We start from the raw sequence: 26,753 nt of genomic DNA on the forward strand, positions 1-26,753 counted from the left end.
GTGAACTCACTGTGCAGGTTCACACTTGACCATGATGTCCAGCATGTCAACATTTGTTTGCAACGGATGCAAAAAAAAAAAGTGATAGATAGGTGTGAAAAAAACAAAAGTCTCACTATGTGCCCCAAGCCACCTTTACATTTTTTCATCCTCAGTTGTGAAACTTTGCTGATTGTATCTTTGTGGTTGTTCGAGCATGTGTGTGTGTGTGTGTGTGCGCGCACACGTCAACCAGTCTTGTGGTAAATAGGCAGGAAGAAAAAGATAATGGTCACAAATTTCTCTGCATGAACTGAGTGTCTTCACTCCATCTGCAGCCCCGGAGACGTTCAGCTGTGTTGCCCCATCACAGCTGACCGAGAGCTGCTCTGCAGAAGAATCGCCAAACAGAACGAACAGCAGAAAGGTAAGAACATTTGGCAACACAGGGTACAAACCATTATCTTCACAGAGTTGCCGGCCATTAATGACCGATGATAGAAGATGTTCAGTCTTGGGGCGAGGCAAGTTCATTTCTATGGCACCTTTAATACACTGCTGTCAATCAGTGTGCTTTAGAAATGAGAAAGTACAGTCGGTTAGAAAAGTAAAGGAGATTAGAAGTTAAAAACATGATTGAAATACAATTAAAACAACAGATTTAAGAGAAAAAAATTGTTCAGTTAAAAGTCAAATTACAAAGTAATTTAGGATAATTAAAAATCAAATGAAAAATTACAATTTAAAAGCTAAATTAGGATTAAAAAACTGCCTTGCATTTTTCCGTTTTTGTCCTTTTGTGGTTTTTAGCAGAATTTGAAAATGCCTGTTGCCCTTTACGTTGTGCTTAAATTTCATGACAAATGGACCAAAATAAATGACCCAGAATGACTTGGAAAGACGTCTGGTTCCATTGACTTACATTAAAAGTAAAGTAGCTATTTTCCTTCTCCTGTAAAATGACCAGTTTGCAGATACGAGGTTTTGTTCCGACTACAGCGATATGCTGGTCCTGCACATTCATATAATTTTTAATGCAGCTTTGTTGTGGTTATTTGTTTGCTTTCATGCATTATGTGTCTCTGTTGGACTGTGTCTATGAAAATGACACACTCCTGCCAACATATGGGTCATGATATGCATGGCAAAAGAAAACTGAAAATATGCTTAAAGAGGTATTTGCACTCTCGCTTCCCCAAATCCTTGCCTTATGCTGAGGGCGCGCCAGTGTTCTTCATTTCCAGCCTCATGGAAGACGTATGGTTCGTTTAGTCATCAACAGACAAAAAGCAGTCAAATATATTTGTTCTGGAATGTTTTCACCTTCAGGTTCCTCACATCTTTTCTTTAGGTGGACCTTGCCGTGAGATGAAGTGACCATTTATCTTCTTTTCCAGTCAAACATCTTCAGCATGGACAACGACTCTTACTACTACAGCCCCGACTACACATCACCTTGCTCGGCTACGCTGGAGGATTTAGACAGCACTGGCATTGCGGTCAGCTATGTGATCGTGTTCCTCCTCAGCCTGCTGGGCAACAGCGTGGTGATCTACGTGGTGTGTTTAATGGGAAGCCGCAAGACCTCCACAGACGTCTACCTGATGAACCTGGCCCTGGCTGACCTGCTCTTCTCCCTCACGCTGCCCTTCTGGGCCGTCTACATCCAATCTTCCAGCTGGGTTTTCGGGACCTTCCTCTGCAAGGTGGTCTCGGGTCTGCAGGAGACCACGTTCTACAGCTGCGTCTTCCTCCTGGCCTGCATCAGCGTCGACCGCTACATGGCCATCGTCAAGGCCACCCAGTTCATCTCCAAACAGCGGCACCTGGTGCGGATCATATGCGGACTGGTGTGGCTGGGAGCCTTCATGCTGTCGCTGCCTGTGGTACGTAACATTCCTTAAGGCTGATTTATGGTGCATTTGAATGGTCCTCGCAAATAGGGATGCATGGGTCATTCTACAGAAACGTCCACTTTATCTGTCCATAGCAGTCACTGGTGTTACTGATCCTCATTGGTGTAACACATAATAAAGGAAACACCAGAGACGTTTTTAATTAAAAATGCATTTTACAAAACGGCGGCTACAGAACATCCAACCACATGTGGTCAGTCAAGAAATTGCCACTAAAATATGGAATTTAATCCATTTGTCTTCTATTTATTCACAATGACCTCAGAATAAAGTCGGTCACACCAGTGACTTCAACTTACATTTACAGCATTTGGCTGAGGCTCTTATCCAGAGCGACTTACAACTTGATTATTTTACACAGGGAGGCCAAGGTGGTGTTAGGAGTCTTGCCCAAGGACTCTTATTTGTATAGTGCCTGCCCAGGTGGGGATTGAAACCCAGCCTACAGTGTAGAAGGCAGAAGTGCTAACCACTCCACTAACCAACCACCAGCTAAAAGCTTCATATGAGATCATGAGCTGAGTGAGAAAATCTCTGAGAAATGAAAGACGCAGTGGACTCACCACAAGCTTTTCTTCATAGATCCTCAGAAAGCAGGTCGAAGGAGGTTGTGATGTGACTTTTACTTCAAAATAAGAGATTTTTTTGTTATGCAGTAACACCAGTGACACGACTCCTGAGGACCACAACTTTCATTATATATTTTATATTCATTTGGCATTTGTTTTCTTTATGTCATGTACTTTATATATTCCGTAGTCTGGTATGAATTGTAGCGGTTAAAATGGTAGGAAAACGTTATTTTTACCTCAAAATATGGCCTCATTGTTTACACATGACTGTGGCGATTAGCTCTGCTGTGGTGTTTAGAATTCTATATGATTGATTTAAAAACCAATATTGTTGAATTGACAACTCAAGAAGGTGTAGCTGTTATAATAACTTATTGTTTTATTTTAAAATATAAATAAATTGTAACCCTAACATGTTTTTCACCAGGGACACAAAAATTGACGTTTCTGTGGAATCACCCATTTATGACCCAATGAACCCAGTTTATTGCTATAAATATCTGCCCCTAACCCTAAATTTACACTTAAAAGTAAATTAATATAAGTAAAAAATGGTTTATATATATATATATATATATATATATATATATATATATATATATATATATATATATATATATATATATATATATATATATATATATATGACCATGACCCTGGCAAATCCAGGGTCATGGTCAGTACAGTCCAGGTTCAGGTAGCCAACATGAAGAGAAAGACAATCAGACATAATGAAATAAATGCAGGACAACTACAACAGGGGCTGGAGGAACGAACACCAAAGAAAACAATAAAGACATCAAACAGACAAATCAAACTATCAGCGTCAAGATCAACAACCACAAGGGGCAAACATGGGGCTTAAATAAGGACGACGAGGGACAGGCGGAAAACAGGTGGAAATAAGCAGGGCAGAGTCACGAAACAAGGGGCTGAACCGGGAATCAAAACAAAAAGCACATTGAGGAGTGGGAGGAGCCAGTCGTGACAATATATTTTCGTTGTTTATTTTAAAGAGAAGTTGAAAGATTTAAATTTATCACGAGTTTAATATTTAAATAAAAAACTATTCCGAAAATGCTGACCCATGTTTCCATGTCACTTCCCAAACACAAGTTTAATCTGTAGGCGGAGCCTTATTTTAGCCACATTCCTGCATTTCAGAGCAGGTAGTGAGGCTCCATCCCTGTCCCTCAGGGCCACATGGTGAGCAGTTAGATCCCACTGTTTGGAAGCAAATGTGTCCCAAAGTCTGAACATCAGCCAGGAACATTAAGAATTTTTATTTTAATGAAAAAATATGATGATTTCATGTGTGAACGCCTGGTCCAAGCTGTGTTTGTTAGACGTGTACTGGCTGTGTTTTTGAGTTCTGCTCAAAATGAGCTCAAATCATCCCGACCGAAACAGTCACTGCTGTATCATTTGGCCAAGTTTCGGTACTGTTATGATTGGGGTGTGAAATGAAATGATAACCCTTTCTTTGACAGTCCCCTAAGTTCTAGGTATTAACCAGGTAAGTGTAAAGTATAAATTCCAAAGTACTCAGTAATTATTTTAAGCAATAAGATGGTAAATACCAGGATAGTCCAAATTAATTATACTGCAGTGTCTCCCAGGTTCTAGGTATGACCCAGGTAAGTGAGGTACAAACTCCAAAGTACTAGGCATTGATTCCGGGTAATAAGATGAAATTATGTGAAAAATCTAAACAGCAAAGTGTAGAAATTCATTATTGTATATTGTAATGTAAAAATACAGAGTTGTCAAAAGGCTTTTAATAAAACGGTATTATGACGAATTCTGGTTTCTCTTGATTACACTTGCATAACAAGCGGCAATTTTTCTGAGCTTTGTGGGAAGAACCCAGAAAAACCATAGAAAGAGTCCCTGCTTTCTTTCACAGTTCAGATTCAGTTCATTGTCTATGTGATAGACACATACATAATACTTAAGGCTCTACAGAATTGAGTGACCTGGTTTTGAGTCACATCCTGCTAATTCTTTTGAAGTTCCAAGTAAATGCGTTATAATACACAGATACATTCCCTCTAATATTGACAATCTAGTACCCGTGTGTCAAACACAAGGCCCACAGGCCTGTTCTAGAACCTGTGAGACGTTTCATAATAATTCATTTAGACTGTCCTGGTACTTAATATTCCCTCACCTAAAATAATTGCCTAGTACTTTGGAGTTTGTACCTCACACTTACCTGTTTAATACTTAGAACCTGTGAGACATTTCAGTATAAATTAATTTGGACAATCCTGATATTTACCAACTGGTCACCTACAATAATTACCTAGTACTTTGGAGTTTGTACCTCACGCTTATCTCGTTAATACCTAGAACTTAGGGAAGTGTAAAAGAAAGCGTTGCCAATACGATAAGATAAGATAAGATAAATATAAAATAAATAAAAATAAGAATAAAATAAGAGTTGCATAAGATCTGTATTGGACTCATGAACATATTGCACGATGAAAAATATTTGCATTCTGAATGTGTGTATATTGTGTGTGTGTATATTGTGTGTGTGTATATTGTGTGCATGGTCTACTGGGAGCAGTGCTGGATGAACAGTCTCACAGCTATGAAACAGTCAGTCACGCAGCAGATGTAATTTATTAGTATAGCAGCGCACAGAAAATTCATTTAGATACGAGTTCGTCATTCGAGGAGAGCCGAGGGAAATCTGTAGGATTTAGGTGAGTAAAGGGGGCTGCCTCTTCAGATGAGCTAACAGAGCTAATCAGACACCTACATTAGGTATTTTTTCCTCAGTGGGCAACGTGCCAACAGGTTATCAGAGATAAATATAAATATATAACTTCAATATATTTTCAGTGCTTCTGGATCTGGATCTAGCAGATATCAGCTACAGGATTTAGCATAGTTACTGATTTAGCCACTAAAAAAACACACTAAAATATGGAGCCTGGAGTTTTTCTGACCATGAAATATGTTTTTATGTATTAGGCCACGTTCACATTACCAGATTAAAGTGGCACAAATCTGATTTTGTGCCCTAATGTCACTCAGATCTGGTGTTTTCAGGGCTGTGTGGACACAAATCTGATCTTTTCAACCGCTTTCATATGCTGTCCTAGATTGGACTCGTGTCTGATTCGTTGCCATGTGACCTTAATGTGACGCTCAGATCAGAATTCATTTCCTTTTCTTCATTCAGCGTTACCGTGGCAACAGCGCATAACAGAAGATTAAGCCTGTAAACGGTGGAAAAGCAGCTCATCTCACCTTTTCCTCCTCCGTCTGGCTCTAATAATGAAGCCGAGAGCTGATCAGAGTTAATGATCTTCTCAGCGAAGCTCGTTCTGCTCGTTAGTTTGTGCTGATGATGCAGTGATTCAGTCACGTGACGTTACTGAGTAGATGAGCTCATGAGGGTCATTTCAGGCCGGTTCATCACATTAATGACTGATTCGAATCACCTAAACCAGGGTGAACTGTCGAGTCAGAGATCGGATCTGAGCAAAAAATCAAATTTGAGTAATGAGGCTTATGATGTGAACGTAGCTTTAGCTTCACATGAGCAGGTTAAAAAAGAAGGTCTGGCTCGATGTTCAGGTGCATCAATAATATACACTGTAAAAAATGGTTCTTCAGTTTTACAATTACTCACTACGCTAACAAGCAAATTAACTAGTTTCATTCAAACTAAATAAATACTTTGAACTTTTTTATTCATTCAAAGAATTGCTTGTTACCACATGAAGCCCTTTTTCAGGTTGAACTGATGAATTATTTTTTACAGTGTACTGATGAAATTATGGTGACAACAGTAGATCTTTCACTCACATCCTCAGAAGATGCGTCCTTCACAGTTCTCCTTGAATTCTCTTTAAATGTGATCACAGTAATCAGAATCAGGGGTCTGAAGCACAACACACATTATAAACACTCTTCTGCACATCGCATGCAGTTACAGCAGAGAGGTCACCAAATCCCCAGCACCTGCACAGTGTAGCTTTAAGTACACCATATTACCAAAAGTATTCACTTGTCTGCCTTAAGAGTTCCTTTCACTGGAACTAAGGGGCCGAGCCCAACTCCTGAAAAACAACCCCACACCATGATCCCCCCTCCACCAAACTTTACACTCGGCACAATGCAGTCAGACAAGTACCGTCTCCTGGCAACCGCCAAACCCAGACTCGTCCATCGGATTTCCAGACGGAGAAGCGTGATTGGTCACTCCAGAGAACACGTCTCCACTGCTCTAGAGTCCAGTGGCGGCGCTTTACTCCACTGCATTCCACGCTTTGCATTGCGCTTTGTGATGTAAGGCTTGGATGCAGCTGCTCGGCCATGGAAACCCATTCCATGAAGCTCTCTATGCTGTTCTTGAGCTGATCTGAAGGCCACATGAAGTTTGGAGGTCTGTAGTGATTGACTCTGCAGAAAGTTGGTGACCTCCGCGCACTATGCCCCTCAGCATCCGCTGACCCCGCTCTGTCATTTTACGTGGCCGACCACTTCGTGGCTGAGTTGCTGTCGTTCCCAATCACTTCCACTTTGTTATAATCCCACTGACAGTGGACTGTGGAATATTTAGTAGTGAGGAAATTTCACGACTGGACTTGCTGCACAGGTGGCGTCCGATCACGGTACCACGCTGGAATTCTCTGAGCTCCTGAGAGCGACCCATTCTTTCACTAATGTCTGTAGAAGCAGTCTGCAGGCCTAGGGGCTCGGCTTTACACACCTGTGGCCATGGAAGTGACTGGAACACCTGAATTCGATGATTTGGATGATTGAGTGAAGACTTCTGCTGTTTCTCGGTTTCTTTGTACATTCCGGTTTGATAGGTGTGCCGCTGACCGCAAGTGGCATCACACGAAAGTATGGGGGCAGACAGCAATGTGAACATCTGTGTCTGATGACCACAAATATTTGCAGATTCACAAAGCAGAAATAAACTGAGCCTCTCAGGTATCAGGTGCTAGATTCACGAAGCTTTCCAGAAATGCTTGCAAAGCCCTGTAGGACAGCGAGCTGATAGGCTCAACTTAATGTAGGCCCATGCGCATCAATCAGCGCCCGCCTTGGTTTTGTGCATTCTGCTTAGATATTTTGACCGCCAGCGTTGTAATGATGACTTAGGTCATTATGCTCTCATGGGAACAAGGCAGCTGCAGTTTTCAGAGTCAGGCCCTGCAGTTCCTTTCCACCCGGCTGAGTGAGCCGAAACACAGCTTGATGACAGATTAACTCCTCATTGGCAAGACGCTCCAATGACCACCACGACATTTGCCTCTTTTTCTATTAAGCAGTTCAGTTTCGTTATAAAGGCTTATAAAGAAGCGACTTGTGCTTCATACCGTCTGTATCTAACTAAAATTAGGTACGAAATCTATTCAAACGAAGAGAACCAGAAGATGCTGTGTTCATTTGAGCATAACAGTTTAACAACCTGAACAAAAGTGCTTGATCATCTAAGCAAAATTACTATTAATATCACCTGCAAAACAAAATTAAGACTAGAAGATGATAATACTAACAATTTGTGCACATGCTGGTATTTTACACGCATATTGATATAAACAAATTGTTGCTGTCGGAACAAAACCTTGTACCTCCAAAACGGTAACTTTACAGGTGAAGGAAAAACATATCACTTTTAATGTGAGTCAATGGAACCAGATTTTTTTCCCAAGCAATTTTGAGTCGTTTCTTTTAGTCTATTCTTCATGAAATTTACACACAATGAAAAGGACAACAAGCACTTTCAAATGATGTCAAAAACGGAAAAAATAGACACACAAGGTTTTCTTCCGACAGCAGCAATATATTACATTTCATATATTTAAATTTGAGGAAAATAATCACACCATATTAAAAAATGATTTCACATTTTATTCTTTCCTGTTGTGACGATTTTAACACTAAAAGGTTTTGTCAGTAGGGGGAGCTGTGTGCTCACTGCCGCACCTCAAACCTCGACTACAAGTGCAGCTATAGGCTCATGAATTCCTGAATGTGGATGTTTTATTATAAATGAGGGCGTGCTTTATGTAAACGATATGTAAATAAGGTGCTGGTAGGCTGGCGCTTGTTTTCACGCACTGAAACGAGTTCAGCAGTTGGAGTTAAATGTTTCGACGTCGTTTTAAAGTTTCGTAAATCAGACTCAGAGCAGTTCACGCTCAAATCTCCCACAATTTTGATAAATAAGGGTCAGTCTGTCTTAAAGCGGTGGTGCCTAATTTGGCTGTTGTTACAGGTGGTGCAGCGCGAGGCTCTGCAAATAGAAGGCTACAATGCCGTGATGTGTTACGAGAACGTGACGGCTGAAATCCTGGACGAGTGGCGCATGGCTCTGAGGATTCTCCGCCACACGCTGGGCTTCTTCCTGCCTCTGGTGGTCATGCTGCTCTGCTACGGCTGGACGGTGGGCACCCTCTTCCACTCCCGCAACAGCCAGAAGCACAAGGCCATGCGGGTCATCCTCTGCGTAGTTTTGGCCTTCATGGTCTGCTGGCTCCCCAACAACATCATGGAGCTCATCGACACACTCATGCGGGGAAGCTTTATAGAGGATACATGTGAACTCCGAAACAAAGTGGACATGGCCATGTATGTCACTCAAGTTTTGGCCTTCATTCATTGTGCCATAAACCCCATACTGTACGCTTTCATTGGCAAGAAGTTCAGGAACCAACTCATCATGTCTTTCTTCAAGAAGGGCCTGGTGGGAAGAGAGGTGCTCTCCCGGTACCGAATCGGCTCCCTCTACAGCTCGGGAAGCTCCAGGCATACGTCGGTCACACTGTAGGATGTCAGGAACGGAAACATTAGAGACAAAGCTTACAGCTGCAAGCGGCAATTATAGGGTTCCAAGCACTTTGGGAAACCCGGTTTAGTTACTGCTATACAACCTGACGTGCAACTTCATTATAACCACCTAAGTAGCTGTTATGTAGTCACTGTATGACACACAGCTTTGCATCACACCCCCAGAAGATTATCTTAGAAACAAGCTACACGTTTCAAGTTTGTCAAGTTTCAAGTTCATTTGTCGTTTGCACAACATGTCAGCACATTTATGCATTGAAATGCTTGTGGTGAGGCTCGGAGAGATTTACAGACAGTAAATAAGTAAAAATAAACTGAAATATATTAAATGTACACAAAATATACAGACGATATACATTTAAAGTGGCTTACGGGACTCAGTGTTGTTGTTCTTTAAAGTGGCTTAGTGTTGAGGTGTTATTGTCCACAGCAGAGTGTGGACAATAGTGAAGTTGTGACTGGGGATGGACACTCAGCTTCACAGCTTGTTCAGAAGCCTGACAGCCTGTGGGTGAGAAACCGTTCGTTAGCCGGGTCGCTCTAGCCTGTTCTCCAAACTCAAATGTGGGAGCTGCAAAGTAATCGTAGCAAGAAATGTCCAAAAAAAACAAACACAAAAAGAAGCATTTGTTTTAAAGTTTGGTCAAAAAGTGTTTTCAAACGATCTCTTGCTTTGCTTTGTCTGTAATACTGCAGTTAGTAGAGCTTGTACATTGTGCTGTATATACTAGGACTCAATAAATGTCTCTTTGAAATGAGGTCCGACTTTATTTTTCAGTGTCACTGCTGTCGTCCCTGACTTTACATCTGCAAGGTGGACTGACAAGCTAGAAGTGTCTAATAGAGTGGACAGTGAGTGGACACAGCGTTTAAGAGCACCCGCGTATTACACACTAACACACCACCACCATGTTGATGTCAGTGCAGTGCTCAGAATGACCCACCAACCAAATTATACCTGCTCTGTGGGGCCCATGGGGGTCCTGACCACTGAAGAACAGGGTAACAGAGTATCAGAGAAACAGATGGACTACAGTCTGTAACTGTAGAACTACAGAGTCCAGCTATACAGTAAGTGGAGCTGATAAACTGGACAGTGAGCGTAGAAACGGAGTGGTGGTTTTAATGAAGTGGGCAGTCAGTGTAAACATCAAAGAGCACCTGACACAAGTTGGCTGTTTGGGGTGGAATCAAGTACGAAAACAAATAAATAAAGAAACGAAGAAAGAAATTGAAGTTTAGAATTGAAGTAAAACCCAAATAAATTAGATTTGAGTTTTTTCTTCAATTGATATGATGGTGGTTTGTTTAGCCTCTTATTCTCCAGGGTATATTTTGGTTAGATTTTACATGCTCAAATCATGAGGCAAATTATTCAGTAACTGCATGAAATAAATGTAAATTTTATTTATTCATTTATTTTTTTGTCAAAGCTCCTCAAATGAACAGAACATGTGTTTTATGATCTCCACATATCACAACATGCTCACAATTTACTGCTGAAAGCCAAAAATCTCGGCCGCTCTTTGTGTTGTTCTCTAAAAGTGATGTTTCCAGAGCAGATCACTGAAGAGACGCCGTCTGTTTATAGTTTAGAGCCCAGATTTGGGGGAAAACGGGTCGACTTTCAGTAGAAAAACAAAGTTCAGCTTCTTTTATTATAAGGGTTTAAAATGACGTCACCGTCTATTAGACTGGAGAGAAGAGCTACAGCCTCACACGACGCCCAGCTTCTGAATGGAGCTTATGGAATATGAATGTTATGAAGAACATGACCGAGTGCGGTTTGGAGCCACCGGTGGTCTCAAGGAGTTTAAGACATTAACTCATTGAATTGCATAATGAACCAAATCTGCAATTGCTTTTTAAAACCCAGTGTACATTATTATTTTTAATATTCAACAAGCCCATGTTAAACCTTGCTATGGAGACATTAAGAGGATCTTCGAGACACACCCACACACCACACACTGTGTCTGAAAAGAGATTATCTACAAGCAATCTGTCAAAAACAACCTTATCTTGCCTAACAGAAGGAAGAAAGCAGGGTTCTGTAGTAACAGTAAGAACGTGCACGCACAGGAGATGAAAATACTGGATTACCTGTTTTTAACCCATTTTCTTTCTACAGATATGCTTTGTCTGCCTAATTTCATTTTATGTCATGTTGAGAAAGTAGCTGTTGTGTAGTCACTGTATGACACACAGCTTTGCATCACACCCCCAGATTTTTCTCAGAAACAAGCTACACATTTCAAGTTTGTCAAGTTTCATTTGTCGTTTGCACAACATGTCAGCACATTTATGCATTGAACTGCTTGTGGTGAGACTCGGAGAGCCACCCTACAGACAGTAAATAAGTAAAAATAAACTGAAATATATTAAATGCACACAAAATATACAGACGATATACATTTAAAGTGGCTTACGGGACTCAGTGTTGTTGTTCTTTAAAGTGGCTTAGTGTTGAGGTGTTATTGTCCACAGCAGAGATGATATGATATAATAATAACACTGATAGAGTGACTGAGTGAAGTGGTGACTGGGGATGGACCCTCAGCTTCACAGCTTGTTCAGAAGCCTGACAGCCTGTGGGTAGAAACCGTTCGTTAGCCGGGTCGCTCTAGCCTGTTCTCCAAACTCAAATGTGGGAGCTGCAAAGTAATCGTAGCAAGAAACGTCCAAAAAATTCAAACACAAAAAGAAGCATTTGTTTTAAAGTTTGGTCAAAAAGTGTTTTCAAACGATCTCTTGCTTTGCTTTGTCTGTAATACTGCAGTTAGTAGAGCTTGTACATTGTGCTGTATATACTAGGACTCAATAAATGTCTCTTTGAAATGAGGTCCGACTTTATTTTTCAGAAAACTCCTGTTTTAATAGTGGGAGGAAGTCTCAGAGCTGCATGATAGCCATCTGGTTGTCTCCGACATCTACGTGCAGAATATCACCTCCAGCATGAATTTCCTTCCTACCTTACAGAAAACAGACATTTCATTTAGTGTGACTCAGTAGTAGCGTTTAAATGTTAAAAAGTGCAGCAGAGAAACTTAGACATGTTTTTACAGGGGCGGTGAATCAAATACAGACGTTTTATTCACTATCCAGAACCACCTGTGAACCTGCATGAGTCTTCTGAGCTTTTATACGCGGCACTGATGATAGAAAATAAGATAAGATAAGATAAGATAAGATAAGATAAGATAAGATAAGATAAGGCTTTATTAGTCCCACAGCGGGGAAATTCACAGTATTACAGCAGCAGCAGAGTAACAGATGTAAGGCACTCAGTAATAGAAACGGGAAACAGTTTAAACATCATAAACATTATAAATAATAAAAGTGAAGTCTCTAGACTATTTACAACAAAATAAGAATAAGAGTTGCATAAGATCTGTATTGGAAAAATATTTACATTCTGAATATAAGTGTATATTGTATGTGTGTGTATGTGTGTGTATATATTGTGTGTGTATACTGTGTGTGTGAATATTGTGTGTGTGTATATATTATGTGTATATTGTTTGTATATTGTATGTGTGTATATTGTGTGTGTATATTGTATGTGTGTATATTGTGTGTGTGTATATTGTGTGTGTATGTGTATATTGTATGTGTGTGTAATGTATGTGTGTGTATATTGTGTGTATTGTGTGTGTGTATTGTGTTTGTATATTGTATGTGTGTATATTGTGTGTGTATGTGTATATTGTATGTGTGTATAATGTATGTGTGTGTATATTGTGTGTATATTGTACGTGTGTGTATTGTGTGTGTGTATATTGTGTGTGTGTGTATTGTATTTGTGTGTATATTGTGTGTGTATGTGTGTGTGTGTATATTGTATGTGTGTATATTGTATGTGTGTATATTGTGTGTGTGGATTGTATGTGTGTGTGTATTGTGTGTGTGTGTATTGTGTGTGTGTATATTGTGTGTGTATATTGTGTGTGTGGATTGTATGTGTGTGTGTATTGTGTGTGTGTATATTGTATTTGTGTGTATATTGTGTGTGTATATTGTGTGTGTGTATGTGTGTGTGTGTATGTGTGTGTGTGTGTGTGGTCTACTGGGAGCAGTGTTTGTTGAACAGTCACACAGCAGCAGGAAGGAAGGACCTGCGATAGAACTTCTTCACACACTTGCGTGAAGGAGCCAGTCAGTGAAGGAGAGCCGGTCAGTGAAGGAGAGCCGGTCAGTGAAGGTGACTGAAGGGTGTTGTTTTACAACAGCCTGCGTGTGTTTTTATGAAATGTTTTAAGCCAAAATCTTCTCCAAAAATGACATCAGGCGGTGAATTCATAACCGTTTCCTATAGAAACTTTCTGTGAGGAGCTTTTAGAGGTGGACGTCTGGTTCCTATCACCACTGTGAGCAGTTCTGACTCAGCAAGTTTCTCTAGAACGGAGCGTTTCACACCAAACCGCTCTGAACGACTTATAGTTATAAAATCATAATTAATTTGATTAATTGACTGATGGAATTGATTTTCCTCTTTAATATTATGAGTAATAGTTTTTTATATAGTTCAGATTTCATATGAAAGAGGATCCAGGACAGCAGTGACATGAAGACTAGACACACTTAAAATTGATGGTTCTTGAAGGGATTTTTAATAAAGAAAATGATTCTATGTAGAACTATGAACACTCAAAGAGCCCTTTGATTAACCCTATGATTAAAGGTGGTGTGCACCATGAAATGGTTCTGCAGATTGATGGAGAATGTGCTGTGTATGGTTCTAGATAGAATCTTTTTGAAAATGAGTCTATATAGCACCAAAGCTTGACATCAAAATAATAGCACAAGCTTTTATGGTGCTATATAGAACCATTTTCTTTACTAAAATGTCCTTGAAGAACCATCATTTTTAAGTGTGTAGAATGTTTATGGTTCGATATAAACCATTGTCTCTACTGAAGAACCCTTGAAGAACCATCATTTTTAAGTGCAGGATGGTTGTCTAGTGCCTGGAATCGATGGCACTGAATGATCCAACCCTGTTGATGGTAGTCTGGTGACTGAGAACAGAAGTGGAGCAGCAGTAGAGCCGCAGGTCAGCAGCAGTAGAGCAGCAGCAGTAGAGCCGCAGGTCAGCAGCAGAGCAGCATCAGTAGAGCCGCAGGTCAGCAACAGTGGAGCAGCAGTAGAGCAGCAGGCAGTGGAGCGGCAGTAAAGCAGCAGTGGAGCAGCAGTGGAGCAGCAGCGGAGCAGCAGCGGAGCAGCAGTGGAGCAGCAGTAGAGCATCTAATTAATGTTGTGCTGTGACCCAAACTGGCCATTGTTCATTCAAACTATCCAAAAACCTCAACAGCAAAATGCAGACACTTGTTGTAGACCTTGAAATATTACGTCCCCAGGTGTTCAGTCCTTTAAACCTACCATCTGCTTGAACTGACCCCTGGCATCTTTACTTTGCTGCACATTCATTAAGACTTTGGCTCAGTTTCTGAGCTGCTGAGCTGACATTAAGTCCCAGTCCCATTTCCCCCTTTTACCCCTACCCCTTGTTTTCAAGTGTCACCCTAACCCCTTGGAACTGAGTTAGAAGGGGCAGTGGTTGAAATCTTGAGACCCTCAAATAAAAGAGCATCACTTCATTAACAGCCACTAGCGCTGCTCTGTGGGCGACCCTGCCCGTCTGCAGGGACAGCAGAGGAGGGGAAAGTTCAGCTCCTCACTGCTGGGCTTTAGTTACATTTAGGGATCATACGCCTTCAAAGAGGGGGGCAATTATTTATTATCACCCCCCTAATTCTTCAGTGATATGAAGCTGAAGTCAGATATTCTCCAGATTCTCACTCAAATTTTCCCGTTCCACCTTAAATGGAGCAGCAGTTACATTCTGGCACTTCAGGCGTCTGAACTGCTGGACTGTTTAAGGTGGAATGAGAAAGTTAGCTAGTGAGCTACCGATACATAAGCATACTATTAGCTATTTCTAAGCTTTTTATGAAGGAAACGACCATAACACACTGAAATGACATTAAACTAAGATAAAGACAATGATTATTGTAAATTTTAACAGAGAAAATTCTCACATTTGTGGGTTTTTTTGGTCTCGTGCTCCATCTTTCCATATCTCTACGTTTGGAGTCTCTGGAAAACCTCCGTTTGGAGGGTCATGTACCCCCAACACTTCACCCCACCCCTCTATCTCAACAAGAATCAGGACACCCACCCCTACACCTGACCACGCAAAACAGAGGGCTGAGGGCTGAGTGGTAGAGGCGAGGGGTGAAGTGGGACTGGGCCTAAATGCTTATATTGGTTGACCTGCAACTGAAATGCACTGTTGTGATATGACTGGTGTGGAATTGTTCAGAACTGCGTAGAACTGAGGTGTAACCACGGTCCCTTAGACTGTAGTTCAGGTGGGATTCGGAGCACGTTATGATGCAGTGCATGCTGGGGGCTGTAGTGCAGCACGTTGTCAAACAGGCTATTATTAAAAGAAAATTCATATATTTTGTGGTTTTCGTGTCTGACACATGAGGCCTGGACAGACAGCTGAATCTCCAACACTGACTGTACGCTTTCACTAATAACCATCTTAATTTCTAAGTTTTTAAAAGGATCAAAAAGGACTTCAGACGTCAGATGCTGAGCACTTGTGGGAAGAAGGAAAAAGGTTCTCACTTTATTTGAGCATCAAAGGGCAAGAGGTCTCGGGAGACCCAAGTCCACAGAATGGGGACTTTCTTCTCCCGTTATGAGCCTTGACCTCTCAGAATGAGTAAGTGCTCTTTCTTCCGCTGCTCCACTGATCTGCTGTACTGCTTTCTTCTTTTTTTCCTCTTTCATTATCTACCTAAGGCCATACAGTACCACAGTACAGGAAATGACAGGCATTCTCAGTAGATGGCTGAGTTGATATGATTTTTTGTTTTTGTTTGTCATCTCGTATGTGAGGTTTCTCCGTTTTGTAATTACCTAAAAACACATATCCAGTGTTATATCCTGTTTGTCTTCATTTATGTAATCCAGTATATTCTATAAAGATAGATAACGCACTTAAATGACATTTTACTGCTATTTTTAGTGCTTAATTTCTAATTACAACCCCATTTCCAAAGAAGTTGAGACACTGTGCAAAATATAAATAAAAACAAAATGCAATGATGTGCAAATCATTTAAATATTTCATTGAAAACAGTACAAAGGCAGCACATCAAATGTTGAAATTGAGAAATGTTGTTGTTTTTTGATAAACATTCGCCCATTTTGAATTTGATGCCAACAACATGTTCCAGAAAAGTTGGGACAGGGGAACAAAAGGCTGGTAATATTGTGTAATGCTAAATAAAAATACCTGGTGGTTGATTGGCAACAGTTCAGTAACATGAGTGGGTATAAAAGAGCTAAAGATGATTAGGGGTTCACCGCTCTGTGAAAGAAACGACGTTTCTCAACGTAAAATATCAAAGAACTTTCGCTTTTCATCGTCTACAGTACATAATATTATTAAAAGACCCAGAGAATCTGGAGAAATCTCTGTCTGTAAGGCAAAAGGCCAAAAAGCAGGGTTTGCTGGTCGTGATCTTTGGGCCTTCAGACGGCACTGCATTAAAAACAGACGTGACTCTGTAGTGGAAATCACTGCATGGGCTCAGAAACACTTCTGAGAACCACTGTCTGTGAACGCAGTTTGTCACGAATGCAAGTTAAAACTCTAAAATGCAAAGAAGAAACCAAATAAAAACAGGATCCACAAATGCTGCCACCTTCCCTGGGCCTGAACTCATTTAAAATGGACTCAATCCGGAAAAATAGCTCTTTTAAAATGGACTGAGGGGAAGTGGAAAAACGCTTACAGGGTCTTGTTAAAGGAAGAAGTGGTAAAACACAGCGGTAAACATCACAATGCCCACATCACATGTGTTGTTGCCATCAAATTCAAAATGCGCCTATATTTTTCAAAAAACAAATTTCTCAGTTTCAAAATGTGATATGTTGTCTTTGTAGTATTTTCCTTTAAATGTATGTTTTACTTGGTTTGCAAATATTAAAAGTTCCATATTTTTTTGCACAGGCCACATTTTATGTTTACTACTACTACTAGAACTACTACTACTACTACTACTACTACTACTACTACAACAACAACAACAACAACAACAACAACAACTACTACTACTTCTATAACTACTACTACTACCACCATTACTACTACTACTACTACTACTACTACTACTACTACTACTACTACTACTACTACTACTACAACAACAACAACTACTACTACTACTACTACTTCTAGAACTACTACTACCATTACTACTACTACTACTACTACTACAACTACTACTACTACTACAACAACTACTACAACAACAACAACAACAACAACAACAACTACTACTACTTCTAGAACTACTACTACTACCACCATTACTACTACTACTACTACTACTACTACTACTACTACTACTACTTCTAGAACTACTACTACCATTACTACTAATAGAACTACAACTACTACTACAACTACTACTACTACTACTACTACTACTACTAGAACTACAACTACTACTACAACTACTACTACTACTACAACAACTACTACTACTACTACTACTACTACTACTACTACTACTACTACTACTACAACAACAACAACAACAACAACAACAACAACAACTACTACTACTACTAGAACTACTACTACTACTACCACCACCATTACTACTACTAGAACTACAACTACTACTACTAGAACTACTACTACTACTACTACTACTACCACCATTACTACTACTAGAACTACAACTACTACTACTAGAACTACAACTACTACTACTAGAACTACTACTACTACTACTACTACTACTACTACTACTACTACTACTACTACTACAACAACAACAACAACAACTACTACTACTACTACAACAACTACTACTACTTCTATAACTACTACTACTACCACCATTACTACTACTACTACTACTACTACTACTACTACTACTACTACTACTACTACAACAACAACAACAACAACAACAACAACAACTACTACTACTACTACTTCTAGAACTACTACCACCATTACTACTACTAGAACTACAACTACTACTACTAGAACTACTACTACTACTACTACTATTATTATTACTATATTACTACTATTAGTACTATTATCTGTAGTGTTAACTTATTTTCACTTAGAACATCTGCATAGGGCACTACTCTACTGTAACATATACACTCATGTGCATCCAGGGAATAACTAAAGAAAGACGCTTTAGAGCTTCATTGCTCTATTTTTGATAAAATGGTCCATATCTGAAATAAAAGGCTTAAACCACAATAAACAAATCCTGCACAGCTTTGTTTACCAACTAGCTGAGGAGACACTAAACAACTAAGCAGCTAATCCAGTAAAATTCAGATAAATATTTACTGAATGATTTCCTGTAAAGCTGCAGCAAACTAAGCAATAAACATGCTGGGGTTTTCCCTCAGTGCGACGCACCATCTGAGGAGCGTTATCAGCTGTAAGTGTGCTGATGGCTCTGATAACGCCTGGCCCATCTACAGGGTTTTAATAATCCTGACCAATGTTGAAAGCGTAAACACCCCCACACACGATATCGTTCACTGAATTTTCCTCGTCCCCACAACACATGATCTGCCCTGAGGGGAACATCACACGCTTTCTAATTATGAACGCCAACAAGAGTCCAGACCGATGCATCTGATCAACAAAATCTCGAGGGAGTTTCTTGCGAACTGCTACGTTGTGGGATTTCTCACGAACTAACGTGAAATCTGAACAAACAGGGCAGATGACACTGAGGCAGTTGCTTTGCTGGTGGTGCGTGGAAAGAAGAAACCAAGGTAATGTGGTTGAATCAGTGGTGGACAGTAAATGTAATTAGTTTCTGTACTTTAGTATTTTTGGTGTATCTGTACTGAAGTTTCTCCGTTCTGGGCGACTTTTTCCTTTCACTCCACTACATTTCAGAGTCTAATATCCGACTTTTTCCTCCTACATTCTGAGAAATCTGTCGCTCCTTTTGGTTTCTGTGTGTATAAAAACGTGACATGTCAAAACGAAAGAAGCGCAAAGCCAGAGCACCAATCAGGGCCCAGCGGTCACTTTGTTTAGAGCTGGTTTTGACCTCTCTGTGTGGAGTTTGCATGTTCTCCCCGTGTTTGCGTGGGTTTCCTCCAGGTTCTTCGGTTTCCTCCCACAGTCCAAAGACATGCAGTCAGGTCAATTGGACGTGCTACATTGCCCCTAGGTGTGACTGTGTCTGTCTGTCTGCCCTGTGATGGACTGGCGACCTGGCCAGGGTGTATCCTGCCTTCCACCCAATGACAGCTGGGATAGGCTCCAGCATGACCTGTGAAGCGGCTTAGAAAAATGTGTATTTTGAGAATACAGTTATTATATTTTGAGAAAAGTTGTAATATTTTGAGAAAAAAGAATAGTTGGAGGATAAAGTGGGGGGCTAACTGTAGGGGGGCTGTTATTGAGTTCAGGTGTTTCAGCCACACCCATTGCTAACAGGTGGATAAAATTGAGTACACAGCTTTGCAGTCTTGACAGGCAAACACTGGCAGTAGAGGGTCGTACCGAAGAGCTCAGTGACGTTAAACGTGGCACTATTATAGTCATCATGCCAGTTTGTGAAATTTCTGTCCTGCTAGATCTGCCCCTGTCAACTGTAAGTGCTATTACTGTGAAATGGAAGTGTCTAGGAGCAACAACAGCTAAAGCCACGAAGCGGTAAGCCACGCAAACTCACAGAGTGGGCCACCAAGTGCTGAAGTGCACACTAATGAGTTCCAAGTTGCCTCTGGAAGCAACATTAGCAAAATAACTGCAATAGGAGCTTCATGAAATGGGTTTCCAGGGTTGCCCAGTGGATCAGAGTGGATCAGACACAGCAGTGCTGCTGGAGTTTTCAAACACTGTGTCCACTCACTGTCCACTCTATTAGACACTCCTACCTTGTAGATGTGAAGTCAGAGACGACAGCTCATCTGCCGCTGCACAGTTTGTGTTGGTCATCATCTAGTTCTTCATCAGTGGTCACAGGACGCTGCCCACAAGACACTGCCCACAGGACGCTGCCCACAGGACGCTGCCCACAGGACGAAGTTGGCTGGATATTTTTGGTTGGTGGACTGTTCTCAGTCCAGCAGCGACACTGAGGTGTTTAAAAACTCCAGCAGCACTGCTGTGTCTGATCCACTCAGACCAGCACAACACACACTGACTCACCACCACCACCACATCAGTGTTACTGCAGTGCTGAGAATGATAGTACCTGCTCTGTGAGGCCAAACAGTACCTGCTCTGTGAGGGTCCATGGGGGTCCTGACCACTGAAGAACAGGGTAACAGAGTATCAGAGAAACAGATGGACTACAGTCTGTAACTGTAGAACTACACAGTGCACCTGTATACTAAGTGGAGCTGGTCATAATGAGGCGGTCATAATATTATGCCTGATTGATGTAGAAGCCCCACACCACTGGATAATCTGGGAAGATCATTGTTTAAGATCAACCCGGCCAGATCAGCCCAATTATCCGGTACTGTGGGCCAGGCATAAGTTGCAAAATGATGAAAATATAGAAATTCACACACACACACACACACACACACACACACACACACACACTATATAGTAATTCAAAGTTTCTCAAATGCATCTACAGTTGAATTTCAGAGTCACGCCACTGTAAAAATGGAAAACCTGTTTTAGTTTTAGATGTAAAGCATGTTGGCGTACACTGGGCTCCAAAAGTCTGAGATTACACTCAAAATCGGGGATTTTTAAAATCTAAACCTGTAAAAAATAAATTAATTAATTAATAAATAAAAGTTTTACAGTCTTAACAAAGGTAAAACAAAGAAAAGTTACGGCAAGAAAAATGACGACTATTCAGGCATGATTTCTAGATCACTATTCACATTTATCCTCATTTCGGAGTTAACCACACTGAGGCCTTTGACCACACTGAGGCCTTTGAATGAGAAGCTCAGGCTGTTTTGGAGCCTTATCTCCTCTGAAGCTCGCGTTCAGACTCTCAGAATGATTTAATCTGCTGATCCGAGGCCTTTGCACAGACTTGTGGGCTTCGTGCAGCTCGAGTGCAATCTGTGATTTAAGCAAAATACAGACAGAATGACACACCACCAAATACTGAAATTCTGACCTTCACTCCAAGGTCATGAAAATCTTTCTATTCAATTAGAAACGAAGGCAAATCGGAATCATTTTCACTTGTGCTCTCAGACTTTTGGACTCCACCACTTGTATCATGAGAGCTTTTTAGACCTTTAACAGGTTCTTACGTCACAGAAACCTCTTTCAAACATGGGAACCAAATGTAGACCTTCTGTGGCTTTGCTTGCTCAGAACAACCCTTGATGGTACCTACACTGCCCATATTGCTAAGAGTGTAGTTGTGGTTTGGAAGCTTGTAAATAAACCAGGTCTCTTCAGCACTTGTTGTGGTCACAGGAGTTTTAAAGAGCCCGTCTACTTCACTTTTTTGGTGTGGGTTTATGTACCAAAATCATTTTTCCATGACCATTTTCCATCCTCTCTTCATCCCTTGCAATTAAACAGGCTGTGCTGCCACTGGCTGATATATGTAAATGAACTCGGTTCTCATTGGCTAGCCTGAATTCTGCTTTATTCAAAAACTGACCAGTCTCAAACAGGCCTTGTACCTGTATTGTGAGGGAGCAGAGCTAAACTGCTGTAGGCTGAGTAGGTGGATATACAGGGTGATTCCAAGATGCATCTGATTTCAAAATGATTGATTTCTCTTGTAAGTCATTCCAGATCAGTGCAGTGAGCTCTAAACGGTTTAAATGAGCGTAATGTTTATTATGTAATTGTACAAGATCTCAGTCTGAACCTCCTCCAGCTGTACAGACATCAACTCCACAGTCAAACTCATCCCAGACTGGACTGAGCGTGTCGGGCGTCGCTGCTCTCACGGCTCTTTCAGTGGGGTTTCGGAGATCATCCAGTGCTGTGGAACCAACGGCGAATGCTCTGAGCTGCTGGAGCTTCACTGCCCATGAAAATCAGGCTGCACAGTTAAGACGGATTCACTCTTATTGACGTGGAGAACGCAGAACGTTCTGCTCAGGGGTCTCATCTCCTCTCAGACTGAAGGAGCCAGTCAGAACCTCTAAGACCCCCCTCTTACAGTTGGATTGTGATTGGTTCCTCGGCTCCTCACGGCTGTAAAAATGCAGTGCTTTGAAATCAGATGAATCTTTTTGAATCACCCTGTATAGACGTGTGTTGGTTTTTATGACATTACAAGAACAGTGGATTCAAAACATGCTGTTTTTGACGCTTAATTTCAGTGTCTGGGTCTGTGGACATAGTTCAATATTAACACTGTGCACCTCTCACTCCTCTATTTCTGAGAAACCAAGGATGTTTTCCATGATTACGCACAAAACCACACCAGGAGATACGATGAGTCGGCCCCCTTTTGGTCAGAATGGCGTCTGATTAGAAAAAGTGCAACAATTTAAGACCGTCGATGTTTCCGACCTTGAGCTTTGGAAACGCAGGCGCCTTCGTCAATTCAAGTAAGTCGTCACTGCTGGTTACTGCAGAAAACAAAATATTACCGCTTGAACGCAGATAATCGAGCCATGAGATCATGTAAAATACCACTACAGCTACAGACAACAGACAGGTGACACAGATAACAAGAGGACAGGACCAAGGAGGAGACAAAAACCAACAACAAAAGCACATGGCTGACAAAAATGCATATGGAATAAGAAAATAAAAGGACAAGACTGGATGGATAATAATAATAATAATAATAATAATAATAATAATAATAGTGATTTGAATGGTTCCTTTCACCAACCTATTACACAAGATTATGACAAAGACAAGTAACTTGAAAACCTCACAGAAACTGGATGAAATGCTGTTTAATTGCATGTTTTTAATTAAAGCCTTTGTCTTTTCACTGCTTTGGTTGATCACTACATGTTTTGAGAAGCTGAGAAGACAAATTATTTATGCATTTCTTCTTGAAATTTGAGTCCGTCTTCTGGGTGAACTGTACTCTTGACATGTTCTCTTGACGCTTGACTCCGCGTGTCAACAGAGGCTTTTGTAATTTCCGTGCTGAACTCAGAGGAACTTTGTTTTGTGTGACTTGGTTGTTTTTCCAAATTCAAGCTCTTAGAACTGAACAACACGACACACTTTTCTGAAACGCCAAGGTCCTCGACCTGCCACGGAGAACTCCTCCTGTTGTTTGCTACTTTAATGAATCAATCAAAAATGTAATAAAGCAAACAATAACATGGTAAATATTGGAAATGACTGTTTCTCGCAAAGTCCCACAGCCTGTACCTTTGGCTAATCCCTGATAGCAGCACATATCGGTCCTCTGCTCGATCAGGTCGGCCCCCCGTCGGCTGTTTTCCACTGCTGGTCCATCCTCGAACACCCATTACTGTCTGATTTTAAATGTACAGAGACTTTTATTTTAGAAAACAAACTATGAAAAATATTACAGGACAGTGGACCGCCAGCTTTGCCATCAGTGGGCCGACAGTGGTCCACTGCCCTCTTGTTTTCAGGGAATTTTATTTTTAAACTCTGTAATTTTTTTTTCATAGTTTGTTTTCTAAAATAAAAGTCTCTGTACATTTACTCTGGCACATCACTCGTTTTCCACTCACAGTCCAATTTTCTGATTTTTCCTTCCTTTCTCTAGTTACAGTTTGTAAACGGTTTCTGTCAGTAATTTTAATCCGGCTCAGAGTCAGAAACATTTCCTATAACATGATTTTATATCAGGCCTAGTCATTTTCATTCTCCCAGTTGTTTGTAGTGTTTGAGTTTATTATCTAAAATAAAAGTCTCTGCATTTAAACTGCGCTGGAGGAGATTAAAAACTAGTCTGAGGGTGGACCAGCAGTGGCAAACAGTCAGCGGGGTGCCGACCTTATCTGACCTGATACATGCTCGCCGTCAGAACCAGAATCAGAATCTTTTATTGATCCCAGAGGGAATGTGCAGTTACTACAGTTGCAAGCATTTATATAAAAGACTAAACACTTTAATATCATTTAAAACAAAGAGAAATTTGCAATATGTACATGTTTAAATTCTTACAAATGCAGTAAAGTGGCTGTGATAATAAATATGAAACCTCTGCGATTTTGCACAGTATTATTATTATTATTATTATTATTATTATTATTATTATTATTATTAGTCGTCGTCACGATTGGCCTCTCCCAGTCCTGCCCATGTGCTTTGTGTTTTGGATCTTCTATGTGTGTTTGTTTTGGTTCAGCCCCCTTGTTTCTTGACTCCGCCCCTGATTGTTTTCACCTGTCCCTTGTTAACCCTGTTTTATAAGCCCTGTGTTTGCCCCTTGTCTTGGCTGGTCTGTGTTGTCTGAATTGTTATCTGCTGAGTTGTTTGTTCTGGTCTTTGTTCTGGTCTTTGTTCTGGTCTTTGTTCTGGTCTTTGTTCTGGTCTTTGTTCTGGTCTTTGTTCTGGTCTTTGTTCTGGTTGTTGGATTCTGGTGTCTGTCATGTCTGTTCCCCGATCAATCCGTGTTGGATCTCTGACCCTGGACTGCCTCAACGATGACCCTGGATTTGCCCTTAATAGATCTCGCTTACCTCAGCACGTGCGTCCGCCTCCTCCCTCCCTGTTACATTATTACTACTACTACTACTACACATGAACGGTACAGCTTGGTATTGAGTTTTGCGCCGATGAGCCACAGTATGACACCTGAGGGAGGAGTTATAGGGTTCGATGGCCACAGGTAAGAATGACCTCCTGTGGCGCTCTGCGGTCGTTTCGGTAGCGTCCTACTGAACGAGCTCCTGTGTCTCATCACGGTGTTTTACGGAACCTGTTCCTGACACTGAGCCGGACTGAACCCGTTCACTGAGCTGACTTACATTATAACTAAAGAAAAGGAGGGAAAAACGAGTGAACTAGAACTAGAGAGCGACGATACACCACATCTCGTCTGACACTCTGTGGGCTGTCCAGAAAAGGCCGAGCCAAAGGCCAGCGGCCCACCGACTTTGCCATCAGGGGCCCGACAGCGGCCCCCCGCCCAGCTATCAGGGGTGGTCAGCTGCCTGTGGGCAGCGAAGGAGCGCTGCTGTTAGCTTGGCGCTAACAGAACCCAGGTGGGCAGAGTGGCATAGCTACCCCAGCGGTACTGCTGAGGGGCCATTGCTCTTTATGAAGTCTGCCTGCAGGCTCTGCTCATTAAAAACGGGTTTACCGTCATGTTCACGGTAAATTAGCGGGACGTGCTGTGAAGATATGCAGTGGTGTTTGTGACTGAGATTAGCATCGACTCCCACTTAGCAGAGCCGCGCTTTGCTCGGCCAATCAGACGGCGTTCTGTGCCGGGCGTCATGAATATTAATGAGCTGTGCCCAGCGTGGCTGTATGAGTGTATATCCAGCAAAACAGGAATGTCGCGAGAAAAGACGTGGCGCTCAGCGAACGCCATTACGTCACGCTTGGGCTAGTTCTTAGGAGGGTGCAGGCTGTGCCGGTGGGCGGTAAATGACGCAACACCGCTCGCTGCCGTAACGATAATTTGAGAGAGAGAGAGAGAGAGAGAGAGAGAGAGAGAGAGAGAGAGAGAGAGAGAGAGAGAGAGAGAGAGAGAGAGAGAGAGAGAGAGAGAGAGAGAGAGAGAGAGAGAGATATACATACATACATCTATGCAACGAATAGCGATGTAAAATAAAATAAAGGAAAATAAATAAATAAATAATAAAAACAAAAATTCAAATGAAATTTTTGTTCGGCTGTATTTGTAGTAAGGAATCATAATAATAAATTATTATTGTTATTATTGTTATTGTTGTTGTTTAGTAGTAGCAGTAGTAGTAATAATGCATTGCAGAAAAGCCTAAAATCGCTCGGATTTGTGTAAAATTTACCCACTAAGTTAAAATCCATTGTATGCCATTGTTCAGCTGAATATTCTAAATATTAATATAAAATCCCTGCTTAAAGTGAGTTTCCAGGCTCTACTACTCCGCCTACTACACAGGTTTAATAGCGGGTCTTACTGTAATCGGATCGGCGCTATTTCTGCTAAGGGCGAGTTTTCCAGAGTAAGGTCAAGCCCCAGCCTGAGCCGGCTTTTCAGCCAGGCGGGCGCGTCGGCTACCGCAGGGTCCTCGGGGTGCAGAGTTTGTCGGGGGGCGCGGCGCGGTGTAGCAGTGTACCGGCATCCGGGCCACAGCGACCCGTAAACACAGAACCCCCGACCCGCCGCTTAGCGGTTCTGATTCAGAGGTAATTCCCGGCTTTGTGTCCCGTCTGTCCGGCCGTGGCCGCTACCGCTGGACCGGCCTGCTGTCTGTGTGTCTGGTGTGGCTAACGTTAGCCTGTTAGCTTTAACCGCTGAACTTACTGACGAGGCTGAAGTTGGCTTGTTCGAATTTCCCCGTTCCACCTTAA

At 41.4% G+C, this 26,753-nt stretch overlaps 2 protein-coding genes across 4 annotated transcripts in view; both read left to right on the forward strand.

The window, feature by feature from the left end:
- The first annotated feature begins 255 nt into the window (after positions 1 to 255).
- cxcr2 (chemokine (C-X-C motif) receptor 2) lies at positions 256 to 10,044 on the forward strand. 2 transcript variants are annotated; one of them, XM_017722888.1, is made up of 3 exons: positions 256 to 406; positions 1,331 to 1,865; positions 8,715 to 10,044. In XM_017722888.1, exons 2-3 carry the CDS (start codon positions 1,392 to 1,394, stop codon positions 9,264 to 9,266), a joined length of 1,026 nt encoding a protein of 341 aa, XP_017578377.1. In that variant the 5' UTR covers positions 256 to 406; positions 1,331 to 1,391; the 3' UTR covers positions 9,267 to 10,044. The 2 variants fall into 2 exon arrangements, with proteins under 2 accessions (XP_017578377.1, XP_017578376.1); XM_017722887.1 differs by having other exon boundaries at positions 1,377 to 1,865.
- Positions 10,045 to 19,028: 8,984 nt separating this feature from the next.
- The window catches only part of dnajc10 (DnaJ (Hsp40) homolog, subfamily C, member 10), a 40,662-nt gene continuing 32,937 nt past the window's right edge, over positions 19,029 to 26,753 (forward strand). The window contains exon 1 of one of the 2 annotated variants that reach the window (XM_017722891.2): positions 19,029 to 19,123. The gene's annotated coding sequence lies outside the window, so the exon portion shown is untranslated. Of the gene's footprint in view, positions 19,124 to 26,437; positions 26,589 to 26,753 lie in introns of those variants that run through there. The other variant, XM_017722890.2, reaches the window with a different exon arrangement.

This window comes from Pygocentrus nattereri, chromosome 6 (genome assembly GCF_015220715.1).
Source record: "Pygocentrus nattereri isolate fPygNat1 chromosome 6, fPygNat1.pri, whole genome shotgun sequence".
Classification (NCBI taxonomy): Eukaryota; Metazoa; Chordata; class Actinopteri; order Characiformes; family Serrasalmidae; genus Pygocentrus; species Pygocentrus nattereri.

Bases quoted from the DNA above. Each gene is read 5' to 3' on its own strand.
- cxcr2 (XM_017722888.1), top strand. From the start codon at position 1,392: ATGGACAACGACTCTTACTACTACAGCCCCGACTACACATCACCTTGC. The intron at 1,866-8,714 runs GTACGTAACATT...CTGTTGTTACAG, and splicing joins TCATGCTGTCGCTGCCTGTG to GTGGTGCAGCGCGAGGCTCT.